This window comes from Falco peregrinus, chromosome 16 (genome assembly GCF_023634155.1).
Source record: "Falco peregrinus isolate bFalPer1 chromosome 16, bFalPer1.pri, whole genome shotgun sequence".
Classification (NCBI taxonomy): Eukaryota; Metazoa; Chordata; class Aves; order Falconiformes; family Falconidae; genus Falco; species Falco peregrinus.
This window is the reverse complement of record NC_073736.1, coordinates 7,709,723-7,722,031: the sequence shown is the minus strand read 5'-3', so window position 1 is coordinate 7,722,031 and position 12,309 is coordinate 7,709,723. Positions and strand designations below refer to the sequence as shown.

General features: G+C 51.1%; 3 protein-coding genes across 3 annotated transcripts; 1 reads left to right on the top strand and 2 right to left on the bottom strand.

Annotated features, from left to right (window-relative positions):
- Positions 1–649: 649 nt before the first annotated feature.
- Positions 650–2,340, bottom strand: LOC106112964 (5' exonuclease Apollo). The gene is given in 3 exon segments (XM_013305051.3): positions 650–1,798; positions 1,800–2,056; positions 2,177–2,340. Coding segments are annotated over 3 exon segments (1,038 nt in total). The 5' UTR covers positions 2,334–2,340; the 3' UTR covers positions 650–1,174.
- On the bottom strand, positions 2,339–2,925 carry LOC129785775 (5' exonuclease Apollo-like; the record flags this gene model as incomplete). The annotated part of the gene is made up of 2 exons (XM_055819960.1): positions 2,737–2,925; positions 2,339–2,569 (listed from the first exon to the last, which is right to left on the bottom strand). Coding segments are annotated over exons 1-2 (420 nt in total), but the record flags the coding sequence as incomplete, so codon positions are not given.
- Positions 2,926–3,012: 87 nt separating this feature from the next.
- On the top strand, positions 3,013–10,484 carry AP4B1 (adaptor related protein complex 4 subunit beta 1). Its single transcript, XM_055819791.1, is given in 11 exon segments — positions 3,013–3,145; positions 3,246–3,420; positions 3,422–3,471; positions 3,559–3,689; positions 4,140–4,287; positions 4,976–5,472; positions 6,201–6,284; positions 7,235–7,338; positions 7,545–7,752; positions 8,054–8,338; positions 8,620–10,484. Coding segments are annotated over 11 exon segments (2,223 nt in total). The 5' UTR covers positions 3,013–3,032; the 3' UTR covers positions 9,048–10,484.
- The last annotated feature ends 1,825 nt before the right edge of the window (positions 10,485–12,309 follow it).

Sequence of the window (12,309 nt, the reverse complement as noted above, 5' to 3'; positions counted from 1 at the left end):
TTCCACTTGTGTTGCTGCCTTGCCCACGCAGGGAGCCAATCTGTAACGTGGCTAGTGCAGTTTGGCACAACTACAGCATTTCCAGGCTCCACAGTGGGTGCCCGCTGGCTGGTCACGCTGCTGACACTTCCTGACTGTGCCAGGCTGTGGCTCTCTGCAGTTGATCTGGAGTGGGAAAGTGCCCGACCTCTAACTAGCAGAGCCAATTTTGCTGTTCAGCTACAGTATTCCTTCCAAACAATGCTGCTGAGACCAAGCATTTCATACCACTAAGCAGATGTTTCATTATCTTCCATCCCCTTTGCTATTGCTTGAGAACAGGCAGCAGATGGGAAGGCAGTGGGCCTAGCAGAAAGCTGGCAGTTACTACAAGCGCTTTGCAGTCAAGTGGAATTCAGACATGCAAATTTGCATGCAGAGACTGCAGGGATATCGTGATGCATTATGGAAAGTCCAAAACTCAAGAACCCAGACAATTCCTACTTTTTCCAGCCAGTAATCTGAAAAAGCATTGATAGTTAACATTAAGATGGTGCTTTCAGGAGAGCAGAACTACATCCAGCTGCAGCTGGCTGGATGCAGCAGTAGTGCTGTCAGTAGGTATTAGTAGATTAGTAAACAGAAAACAGATTAATAGACTTACAGGCACTTCATTTTCTAGATTTTTTTAATCAGCATTTCTTAAACGTACCTTAATACATAATATTTGTAATGCATCTTGGAATGAACCAGTCATTGTCAATGAGACATTACAGACAAGCAGAAAGAATCTCTTGCTTTTTTCACCACGTTCCAGCCCCATTAATTACTTCAGCTGCAAGCAGCTCACACCCTCTGCAGCTCAGCCTGAATCAACTTAGCAGCATTTTTTGTCACAAGAGATAGGCAAGACACCGCAAAGAGTGGATACAAGGCACACAGGCAGTGGGGCTGCACAGCCCGAGTGTAGTGTGGAGACCCAACAGGTGTAGACAGAGATTTAAAAATAAATAAATTTTGAAAATACGTAACACTGACAAAGTGGTTCTAGTTTCCTCCTTGTCCTCTAATAAGAGGTAAAGAAAGAAGAGTGCTATAGCTCAGCAACTCTCCCCGGATGGGAAACCTGAGCACAGAGAATGGGACACAGCAGTAAGACCTCTAGAATCACTGCCACCAACTGCATTGGCAAGCATCACGCTATTTTTTTGGACACTTCTCCCCTCCTTAAAAAATCTTCTACCCGCTTGTAAAAATTCTGTGTGGAATTCTGCTTTAGGACATTTAAGGGAGTGAGTAAATATTGCTCTGCAAATCCAGGTGAAAAGTGCTCATCAGAAACAGGTGCCTGACTAACAGTGCTAGCTGCCCTTGCTACTGCTGGCTGTGCACTCATCTCTTCATTCTCTTTCTCCTTGCCCATATGAGAAGTGCAACCTTCTTTTGAGCAGAAAGCTGACTCACAGCAGTTCTGCTGAGGGGCATTAGCACCTGTGAACTCTTCAGATTTCTCAGTACATTTCTCTGGGGACTCATAAACAACTCCTTGGGGCACAGAATGCCGCACAGCTCTTCTCAAGAGACACATGGGTTGCTGCCTTTTTCTTTTGCTTTGCTGCTGTACAGACTCTTGCACAGGCTTTGGGATTTTGAGGTCAGGAAGCGCCTGAGGGGCAGAACTTAGGTATTCCTGAAAGTAAGCCTGGCACATGCTGCCCCTCACAATTGGAATGACCGAGCAAGGTTTCAGCCACTTCACAAACTCGCAGAGCTCTGAAAAGGACGAGTGATCCGAGTACAGAATGGGGTGGATGTTGGGGGTGGGTGACTTTCACAGGCCTGCCGGTAGGGAGGATGGCGATGGTAGGGTGCAGCATGTTCCAGCTGATGAGGGTATCCAGGCGGATCTCGGTGACATCCACAGCACGGATCCAGCCGGCCTCCTCCTCGGTAGTGAACACATCGGGCATCTCCAGCAGCCGCATCTGCTCCAGGCGCCAGGGGCTCACCACCACCCAGGTGCTGAACTCCAAGGCCAGGTCCACCAGCAGCGTCTCCTTCCCCAGGCTGTAAACACCTGCAAGGAGAGCAGTCAGCAGCGTGCCAGGGACGGGGCTGAGGGCCACGAGACCCTGCCAAGGGGCCCTGCCACCGGGAGGGAAAGGGCAAGGATGCTGCGGCATGAGGCAGCACTCACCGATGACGACCCGGTGCTGTGGGTGCGTGCGGATGATGTGGGCGGCCTGGCGCATGGCGTGCTGCCGCGAGGGCAAGGGCCGGTGCGGGTGGCAGTGGGTGTTGTCCAGGTAGAGGCGGTCAATGTGGCGGCCCCTCAGCGCTGGCTCGCTCCGCATGGTGCTGGTGTAGCGAAAGTCCCCTGCAAGGACAACACCGTCGGGGTGGGAAAGGCCGCGGCGGGGGCCACAGGGGGCTGCCCTGTACCTGTGTGCAGGATGGTGCCGAAGGCGCCCTCGAAGAGGAACATGACTGAGCCGGGGCAGTGGTTGGAGTCAAGCAGTGTCACAGTCACCTCGTGGTCCAGCACATGGCTCTGCCCCACCTCCAGCGGCCGGATCCAGCGCGTTGGCACCTGCAGCGGGCCGGGGGCAGTGGGGGCCGGGCCGAGCCGGGGCTGGTGGGGGCAGGCTGGGGGCGGTGAGGGTCGGGGGCGGTGGGGCCGGGCCGGGGGCGGGGGGGCCGGGCCGGGGGCGGTGGGGCCGGGCCGGGGGCGGGGGGGGCCGGGCCGGGGGCGCGTACCTGCAGGCGGCGGTGCAGCAGGCGGGCGGTGAGCGGCGAGCAGTACAGCGGGCGGCTCCAGGTGCTGGACAGCCCCACCGTGTGGTCCGAGTGCAGGTGCGACAGGAAGAAAAGGCGGGCGCCGCCCGCCCTCCGCACGCTCCAGAAGTCCACGGCGATGGGCGTACCGGGGATCACCGTCCCGCTCATGGCGGCCTCCCCGCCGCTTCCCGCCGAATTCGGCGGGCGGCACCGCGCGGGCGCAGAGCGGCGTCGGGGCGGGAACGCGTGCGCGGGGCGGGGCGCGTGCCGCAGCCATGCCGTACCTGGGCGGTGAGGAGACGGTGCGGGAGCTGCGGCGGGCCCTGGCCAACCCGCACGTGCAGGCGGACCGGCTGCGGTACCGCGCCGCCGTCCTGCGCGTCATCCGGTAAGTCGGGCCGCGGGGGGGGGCCGCGGCGGGGGGGAGGGGGCGGCAGGGGGGCTGCGTCCGCGTCTCCGCCGGCGCTGAGCCGTGTCCCCCGCTGCAGGCACATGGCGCAGGGCGCGGACGTGTCGGGGCTGTTCCCGGAGATGGTGAAGGCTAGCGCGGCCGCCGACGTGGTGCAGAAGAAGCTGGTGTCGCTGTACGTGCGGGCGCAGGCGCCGCGGCAGCCGCAGCTGGCCCTGCTGGCCGTCAACACGCTGCGCAAGGACTGCGCGCACCCCCAGCCCCGCCGTGCGCGGGCTCGCCCTCCGCAGTATGTGCGGCCTCAGGTGGGGCTGGGGAGGCCGGGGGGGCGGGGCGGGGGGGTTCCGTGCTGTGCCGCGGGGGGGCTCAGGCCTGCTGGTGCCCCTCCGCAGGATGCCCGGCATACAGGAGTACCTGCAGCAGCCCCTCCTCAACGGCCTGCGGGACAAGGCCTCGTACGTGCGGCGAGCGGCCGTGCTGGGCTGCGCCAAGATGCTGAAGCTGCAGGGAGACGCCGAAGTGGGTGAGCGGCGCCGGCCCCCCCCATCCCGCGGCACGCACCCCCCCCCCCCCCGCCCCGCCCCCACACACACCCGCCGGGCGGGAGCAGGAGCCCACGCAGCTGTTTTGTCCTGGCGTCCGACGCTGCCTCTGGGTTGTGGCCGCAGGACAGCGGGAGGGAGATAAGTAGCGGTCGCCGTTCCGCGTCGGTGCCCCTCTCCTGCCTGCTGTGACAGGACCTCCGGCAAGTCATGGCTGTTCCCGCAGCCTCTGCTTGGCCGGGTGCCGTTCTTGCACCCGCAGACTGTCGGGGAGTTGTGCCAGGGGCATGTGCTCCTGTAGACCTGGAAGTTTTGTTGACTGCTTCTTCCAGATCAAGCTGTATCTTTTGTCTGAGATAAGCGTTTATAAGCAGTAATTAAATCGCAGTGTGTCAGCCAAATTTGATATAAAGACCTCTGCTGCTTTGCAGATGGTGCGTTGGTGAATGAGCTATACAGTTTGCTTCGCGACCAGGATCCTATTGTAGTTGTGAACTGCCTGAGGGCCTTAGAAGAGATCTTGAAGAAGGAGGGAGGAGTTGTCATCAACAAACCCATTGCCCATCATCTCCTCAACAGGTTTGTTTCGTTTTCTTTGATACCCAGATGGTGCTGGAAGCTTTGTTCTTGTGTCCTGTCAGTGAACTTGAAGTTCTGACCTCCTGTCAGAACTTGCAGGGAAGAATCTAGCACCTGAGATGGTGGTGCCCATCCTAAGAGAAACAAAATTACTTTTCCACTAAGGTCTTAAGAGAGATTTGAGATGCTCTGTTTTTCTAGGGAGTCTTTGCTTCAGCTGGTGGCTTGTTCTGGAATTGTAGGTTAACATGATTAGTTGGTTTTTTTTGGGGTGGGGTTGGTGACAGTACTCAAGATACATTTGCGGGATAGGTATGTTCTAGTATGTCTCTTCCAGTCCGTTTGAAGATACATAGCTTATCCATTGCCATTGCTTGAAGAAATTAATTTTTTGGCAGGTAATTCTACACGATCCAGCAAAAGAGGGGTATTGCTTTGCCCAAGGTTCTTATCACTATTGCTGTTTGGCTTAGAGCACCAGCAAAAGTGCATGTGACTGATACTGAGCCTATGTGCATAAACTGCTTGATACCCTTGAGATGAAATTGCTGTATCTACTTCTGAAGCATAGCATTTGGTTTGGAACAGAGACCGCAAGAAACTCGGAAGCTAAGGCCACTGCTCTGCACAGCGCAGATTTTCACATACTTCTTGACTTCTGGAAAAACTGTGTTTATTCTCTTGGCAGGATGGCTGATCTGGATCAGTGGGGGCAAAGCGAGGTGCTTACCTTCCTTCTGCGTTACAAACCCCGCAGTGAGGAAGAACTCTTCGACATACTCAATTTATTGGATGGCTGTCTCAAAAGCAGTAGCCCCAGTGTTGTGATGGCAGCCACCAAGCTTTTCCTGGTGCTGGCCAGGGAGTACCCACATGTACAGGCAGATGTTTTGGTGAGAGTGAAGGGACCACTGCTGTCTGCCTGCACCTCTGAGAGCAGGGAGCTCTGCTTCACCGCTCTGTGCCACGTGCGTCAGATCCTCGGTAGCCTTCCCGGCCATTTTAGCAGCCACTACAAAAAGTTCTTCTGTTCGTATTCTGAGCCCCACTACATCAAATGCCAGAAGATGGAGGTGTTGTGTGAGCTGGTGAACGATGAAAACGTGCAGCAAGTGCTGGAGGAGCTGAAAGGTTATTGCACCGATATATCGGTAGAGCTCGCCCAAGGGGCGATCTTTGCCATAGGTAAGAGCTGCGTCTTGTCTCGGGAGCAGCTGCAGCCCTATACCTTTAAGGAGGGCCTTTCTCTGCTGAAGTGTATCTGGGCAAATGCCAAATAACTGATCTGTGCTGAAGCAGTACAGCTCTCTGCAGGCCAGCCTTCCCAGGAATGTTTTGCACGCACCTGTGTTTCTAAACCACGATTGTGCTGTGTCTTTCAGAAGTCCTGGCATTGCATTGTTTCAGATTCCGCATAATGTCTGTGAATCTCATTCAGATGTCTGTGCTCTGATGAGATGCTCTGAAGAAATTGTGTCATTTCATCTTATTAACGAACCTTACAGTGTTGAGTGGAACTGTGTAGTGGGTGGAGTGGTCTAATACCTGCCTGTTCTTTGAGTTGTGATGGGGGCAGAGTTAAGGTGATTTGGGGTATTCTAGGTTTGTTTTTGTAAGCTTTAAAGTAGGTGAGTTTCTATAGTATTCATAAGGGGAAAGGCATTTTAGCATCACTGGCTTTCTTGCGTGTTATGCTTAAGAAAAGCTCAGACTTCTGAGGCATGGCTTTGGAAAAAGGAGTTCTCCCTTGTGTGGAGAGCAAGCTCGTTTCACTACACTTTCAGAAATTGTAATCAAAAAGGAGAAGGGAAAGACTGTTTCTTTAAAGTGAGTTTGTGATGAATAGTTGGGCTCATGGTTCCTATTTCACTCTTACAAAAGGCTGACTTCTGTGTCCTCTGGCATCTCTGCAGGCAATATTGCTAGGACATACACAGAACAGTGTGTGGGGATTCTGACAGAGCTCCTGGGGCTTCAGCAGGAACACATCACTTCAGGTAATCAGCTCCAGGTTGTTTGCCTGGCTTATGCTTTCAGGAAGTGGCCTTCTGGGGCTTGTGAACCCAAACTCAAGGCTCTCAAAGGCACTTGGCTTTTAATTTAATTGGCATCTTCGGGTGGAGGTCTTCCTGATGCACTTGGGTGTATACAGTGTATACATTGTAGTTTTTGCTTCCGTAGGAATTACACTTTGTAGTGGAAGGGGCAGGGTCCTAGCTGCGTTCATGGTCTGATGTGGAAGCTCCTTTCTGGCTGCCACCTGCTGACTTTGGGAGTGAGGGACTCGGCAGAGACACTTGAGCGACTTGAGGGCCAAGATGATTAATAGATCTTTTAAATCTTTGTGATTTCTGTTCCTTGTATAGTAGTCTGGATTCACTTGTACCCAGGTTTCTATTGATCTTGTCCTGCCCCTCAGATCTAACTTCATATCGTTGCTGTTTCTGCTCTCTCTTTTAAATGGTCTTGCATTCAGTTCTGAAAATCGCACACTTGCACTCAGCTGTTGAATTAGATCTCAGAAGCTGCTAGTATTTCTGTAAGCGGGCAGCAAAGTCTTTAAAATTTTGACTTAAAAGTTTATGAGGCTCATTTTGAATTGGTATTAGTTTTAATTTGTCATTCTAACCTTGTGTGTCTGAAGCATCATGAATCAGTGTCTTTTTAAAGGCTGGGGAATGTCCAGAAGAGAGATTACTTTCCAGCAGACAGAGGAACAAGCTGAAGTTTCAGTGCTTTATTTGAGACTTGGTATAACTTTGCTCTGACAAATGCAGTTTCATGGGACTTTGAAGGAGGGTGTCTCAAATCATAGTCACAAGCAAGGCACTGACCTCCCTGGCTAAGACTTGCAAAATGTCTTGGCTGGGGAGGGTTGGAATTATTTTTTTTCCCACTAGTGGTTGCATAACTTTTGGGTAATGCTGAGCATTTTGTTTCATTGCAGCGGTAGTACAGGCTTTTCGGGACCTGGTTTGGCTGTGTCCCCAGTGCATGGATGCAGTGTGTCGGGCCCTGCCTAGCTGTGAGGACACCATCCAGGACAGTGAGGTAAGGTGGCTTTGTGCCGTGGGCTGTCTGCCCTTCCTGTTGAGGCTGGGTGGACAACGACTGTTTGGCTTTTCTTTGGCTCGGCATTGGTGGGCAAAGATGAGAAATCTTCAGAAGACTTGTTCTTTTATATCTGTTTATTTCATGTCAACACTGTCTTTCTGGCAAATGATGCCTATTTGCTATTTTTCCTGTGGTTCCTTTAGGGCAAGCAAGCACTGATCTGGCTCCTGGGCACACATGGTGAGAAAATACCAAATGCCCCCTATGTTTTAGAGGACTTTGTGGAGAACGTGAAATCGGAGATGTTCCCAGCAGTGAAGATGGAGCTTCTGACAGCATTGGTGCGACTTTTCCTGTCTCGTCCTGCTGAGTGCCAGGACATGTTAGGGAGACTGCTCTATTACTGCATAGGTGGGTTCCCTTTCTTCTCTTTCACTGAAGCAGTAGTACAGGCTTTTTGGGACTTGGTTTGGCCGTGTCCCCAGCACACGGATGCGGTGTGTCAGCATCCTAGCTGTGAGGTGACAATCCAGGATGGCAAGGTAAGGTGGCTTTATGCCTTAGGCTGCTGCTTGGCCCCTAGCTGTCTGGCTGATTATTGTAACAGGCTTACTTTATCCCTGAGAATCTGTTTTTAGTAATTAAGCATTAGTACTTCAGGGAAATCTGAATGGTAAGAGCTCTCCATAAAGTATGTGTCTCTGATTCCCAGAGGAGGAGGCAGATATGGCAGTACGAGACCGTGGATTGTTCTACTATCGCCTTTTGCAGTCTGGTGTGGAAGAAGTGAAACGGGTCCTGTGTAGCCCCAAGTCTGACCCCTCTCTGGGCCTCCTGGAAGACCAAACTGAGCGACCTGTGAATACATGGGCTTCGGAGTTTAACACTCTTGCACCTGTTTATGGCAGAGAACGCTGGGCACTTGTCACTGCTCACCAACCAGCAGAACCCTCTTACACTTGTTCTCCTTGTACTGATTCCAGGGAGAGAGACACAGGTAACCTGCCTCACCTTCCTCTGGGATCTGTTTTCCCTTTGTCAGTGGAGACTTATGTGGATTTCTTTGAAAGAAGATCACAGTGCTTTGCTGATGTAGTGTTCCAACTTTCTCCGTCTTGTGCAAAGCATGACTGGTCACCACCTCACTAGCCCAGGGGATGCTGCTGAAGGTGCTGTGATTCCAGCCACCTTTGTCTGATGGCTTCATAAGATAGTCTTTGTGGAGTTGGAAACGGCACCTTATATGCCACATCTCACATGTTTGTGGTTTCGTTTCAGAGTCCCTGATTTCTGAAGGGAACAAAGAAGTCCTCAAGGTTCATCCCAATACAAGCAGCCTGACCTTAATTCCTGACGTTTACCTGACGGCAGAACAGTTTGAGAAGACCTGGCTGAACCTGGACGTGAGCTGCCACTTCTCTCTGCCCTGGTGTGGGACTGTTCATCAAGATACCATACAGACTGCTCTTCACGTTGTCCACATCCAGACTATTGCTATGAGCAAAGCCGGCGTCCAGCCCTGGAAAGCTTATCTCAGTGCTCAGGATGACAAAGGTTGCCTCTTCCTAACAGAGCTTTTGCTTGAGGCAGCAGATTCGGAGATGCAGGTTCTGGTGAAGCAGAGTGAGGCAAAACCAGAGGCACTGCAAACCTTTATTTCAGCATTAAGGACAGTCATGGGGACAGTTGCTGGACTGAGGGCCTGACTGGTCCCTGATCCCAGTAGGATGCTTGCTCAGGACACAGGAAAAGTTTATTTCTCTGGCTTCATTTGCCATACCCGATGCTGGTTTTGTGCTTTTAGATTGCAGGAATGTTAGCAGCCCTTTCTTGGGCCTAGAGGGCATGTGTGGTGTGGTGGTAGCTGCAGCTGGCAGGCACAGGATTGCTGCAGCTGACAAATGGGGCAGGGTGAAGGGTCTGTCCTTCTGAGCTGGGGAGGGGACAAAGCAATGCATTTGTGAGCCTGCTGCTTCTGGCATGAGTCACAGAAGTGGTGCCATCTATGGTGATTGTCACAAGATGCTAACGTGACAGATGGAACCAGAAATGAGCAAAATTCAGGGATGTGTTTTGGAGAAGTTTTTTTTTCTGTTGAGAACTGTAAACTCAAAAAAAAAAACCAAGTTCAGAGGCTCCAGGACTCTGCTACTTACCTCACATTAAGAGGAACAGTGCAGTGAAGAGAGAAGTATTTTAGTTCTTGGCTCCCTTTACATGTGATTTAGTTTTCTGTCTCATAGAGGGGTTTCGGTAGTGGCTTTGTGTAACAGGTGAGCGGAGCTCTGCTGTGTCAGAGATGGGTGGACGGGGTACGTTGTGCTTACCGGCACCAGCATGCTGCTTTCGCGAGAGAAAGAAGTGTATTTTCTAGTTGAAATGTTCTACTGTAATCACGGATCGCCCTCTCTGAAGTTCTTCCCTCTGCTCCCTGTGGCCAGGGTGACTGTAAGAAAACACAGGAGCATGCAGCTTGTGTACGATGTGTTTGTGTGAGTTTTGTAGCCTGCATCACTTTGGCCGTGTCGCTGAGCTGTCGGTCCTTGGTACTCACACCAACAATGGCAGAATTGCTGTTTAGATAATTAACCTGTATGGAATATTTAATTTTTGCTAATTCTGATTTTTACCATTTGTTACTTTGTAACTGGAATGGGTGTTTAAAGGTGTGTTTTCTGTGTGCACTACTGTCATCCTGTCCCCACAACACAGTACATGAGTATGTGACTAAAGTTTTACAGTTTTTAAAGTTATCCTGGTCAGCTTGGGACTTGTTTTTTGAAGAGCATGTTGAGGGCACTCCATCTGCTCTATTGAAAGTTACAGAGAGTTGGACTTTGTACAACGTCATGAAGAGTTTCCGTGTCACAGCCATGTTTTACACAGTGGCAAAGCGCTGGAGAAGGCTCCTTGGCTGAAGGTTGAGGTCTGTAGGTTGCTGTAACGGGGCTTTATGGTGCTCTGTAAGGAGTGGCATTGTTAGACCTGTTCTATAAGATTTCTTGTAATTTTTAATTTCTTTTAATGACTGTATTGTACCTTTAAATTGCAATATGCCTTCCATGCCAGTGAAACGCTGCTGTCACTGTTAAACAACAGGTTTTAGTTTTAGTTCTGATTTTCCTAATAAAATGTGAAACATTCCCCGCTGGTTTCTGGAGTACTTGTTCACTCAACTGTGAAGTTGGGGGTGGAGTTGTCCGATCACTACCGTGGATCCAGATGGGATCTGGATCGGGATGGGACTTTGAGCTTCTAGCCTCTTATCCAGGCCCCTTTCTTGATGAATGAATAGGTCAGCAGTCTTCGAGAACTTGTAAATATTTCAGTTGATCTTAAAAGAAATTACTTATTTTGAAACTAAACCACACCCATAGCTCGAGTGCTGACAGCTAGGTACTGGTGTGTTGTGCTGGCCCAGGGAGGAGCCTGGGGTTACCTTTTCCCAGCAGGAAGGACCTGTGCTGCTCTGGGAAAAGGAAGCCAAACCCCCGAGAGGCAAAGCTCACCTGCAGAGGAGCAGCTGCAGCGGTGTCCCCGCCACTGGGACACGGGACACGCACTGCATGCAAGGTGGAAGCCTTGGGCTCTGACCCCCGAGGGGAAGCTGAGAGCGGCTGCCCGAGCTGGGGGGGGAGGTGAGGCCTGCTGTGGGAGGGAAAATGCTTTCTTTGCTGCAGATGAAAAGAGCGTTCGGACTGAATGCTTCAAGGAAGGAGGCTGTAGCTTGGGGGGGTTGGGTTTCCCAAAATGCAGGCTTGTCATGACTTCCAATTATCTCTCTTTTGGCTGATAAGTTAGCAGAGTAAAGGTATTTGAATGCTGGCCAGCCCACAGTCGCAGCCTGCCTTGGCAGGGCCAGGCTGGGGGGCTGCAGCGGAGGGGTGCGAAGATGGTGGTGATGTTTGCCTAGGTATTTATGGCTCTTCCTTTGTGTCTCTCGCCTCTCCCACTGGCCTTGCTTGGCTGGTCACTGGTACCTAGCGCAACCCTCAGCCACCCGCACCACTGACCCTGCACGTAGCCGTGGGAGCATGACTTTGCTGAATGCCTCGGTGAAGTCTTACTGCAGTCAGCATAAAACTTCTCATCCGCTTCTCTGTCTCAGGGTTTATAAAATTCCTTATCTCAGTATCCTGGGCGCTAAGCTGGCTCCCTTAGATGAGAATCAAAATCACGAAGGACGGGCCGTGTAAAAAGCGCTGCCCCGCTGATGTGGCTTTATAGACCCCTCCGTGCGTTTTACAGGGGGAAGGGATGAAATCGGTGTGGGAGATGGGTCACTCATTCCTCCATCCTTGAATTCTTTCTCCAAAACACACGCACATGGGGGGCTTTTGTTTGTCTTCAGGAGAACTTGGACAACTGAGAGAGGGCTATAGTACTTTGCAGAAGGTGAAGCTGGGCTTTTCATTGATTTAACTTGGAGAAATGCTGTTCTATTTCTTCTGGAGACTACAAGCAGAACTCTACACATAAGTAACATGTAGAAGAGATTCTGTATCACTACAAGCAAAAAATCATGAATGTTTGTCATTTTTAATTTGAATTTGTTTTTCTTGTTGTATTTCTCTGAAATTTAGCCATACAAGTGGGCTTCGTTCTTACTCAGTTTCTGCATTAGTACTTAGTGCTGCAGACTCTTCAAGTGAATATTTATTTTAAAACACATTTCCATTCATTATTCTAAAGATCTCTCTGTTCCTCTCAGGTGATTCAAAGGGTTATTTTTGCGAAATTAGCATTTGACATTATTTTAAAGTAATGGTGATGGCTCTTTCAGAGTAATCAGCAGCCCTTTGCCTTTTAGCAACCAGATACGGAAACCCTGCGGCTATTCTGTACCTGATCTGCAAGAAAACACAGATGGGGAATACGTGTAATGGCTCTAGTTACAATCAGAGAGAGAAACAGCTTTGGTACAGCTAGGCTGAAGTCTGTGCGAAATGTGAGGTACTTGAAAGATCA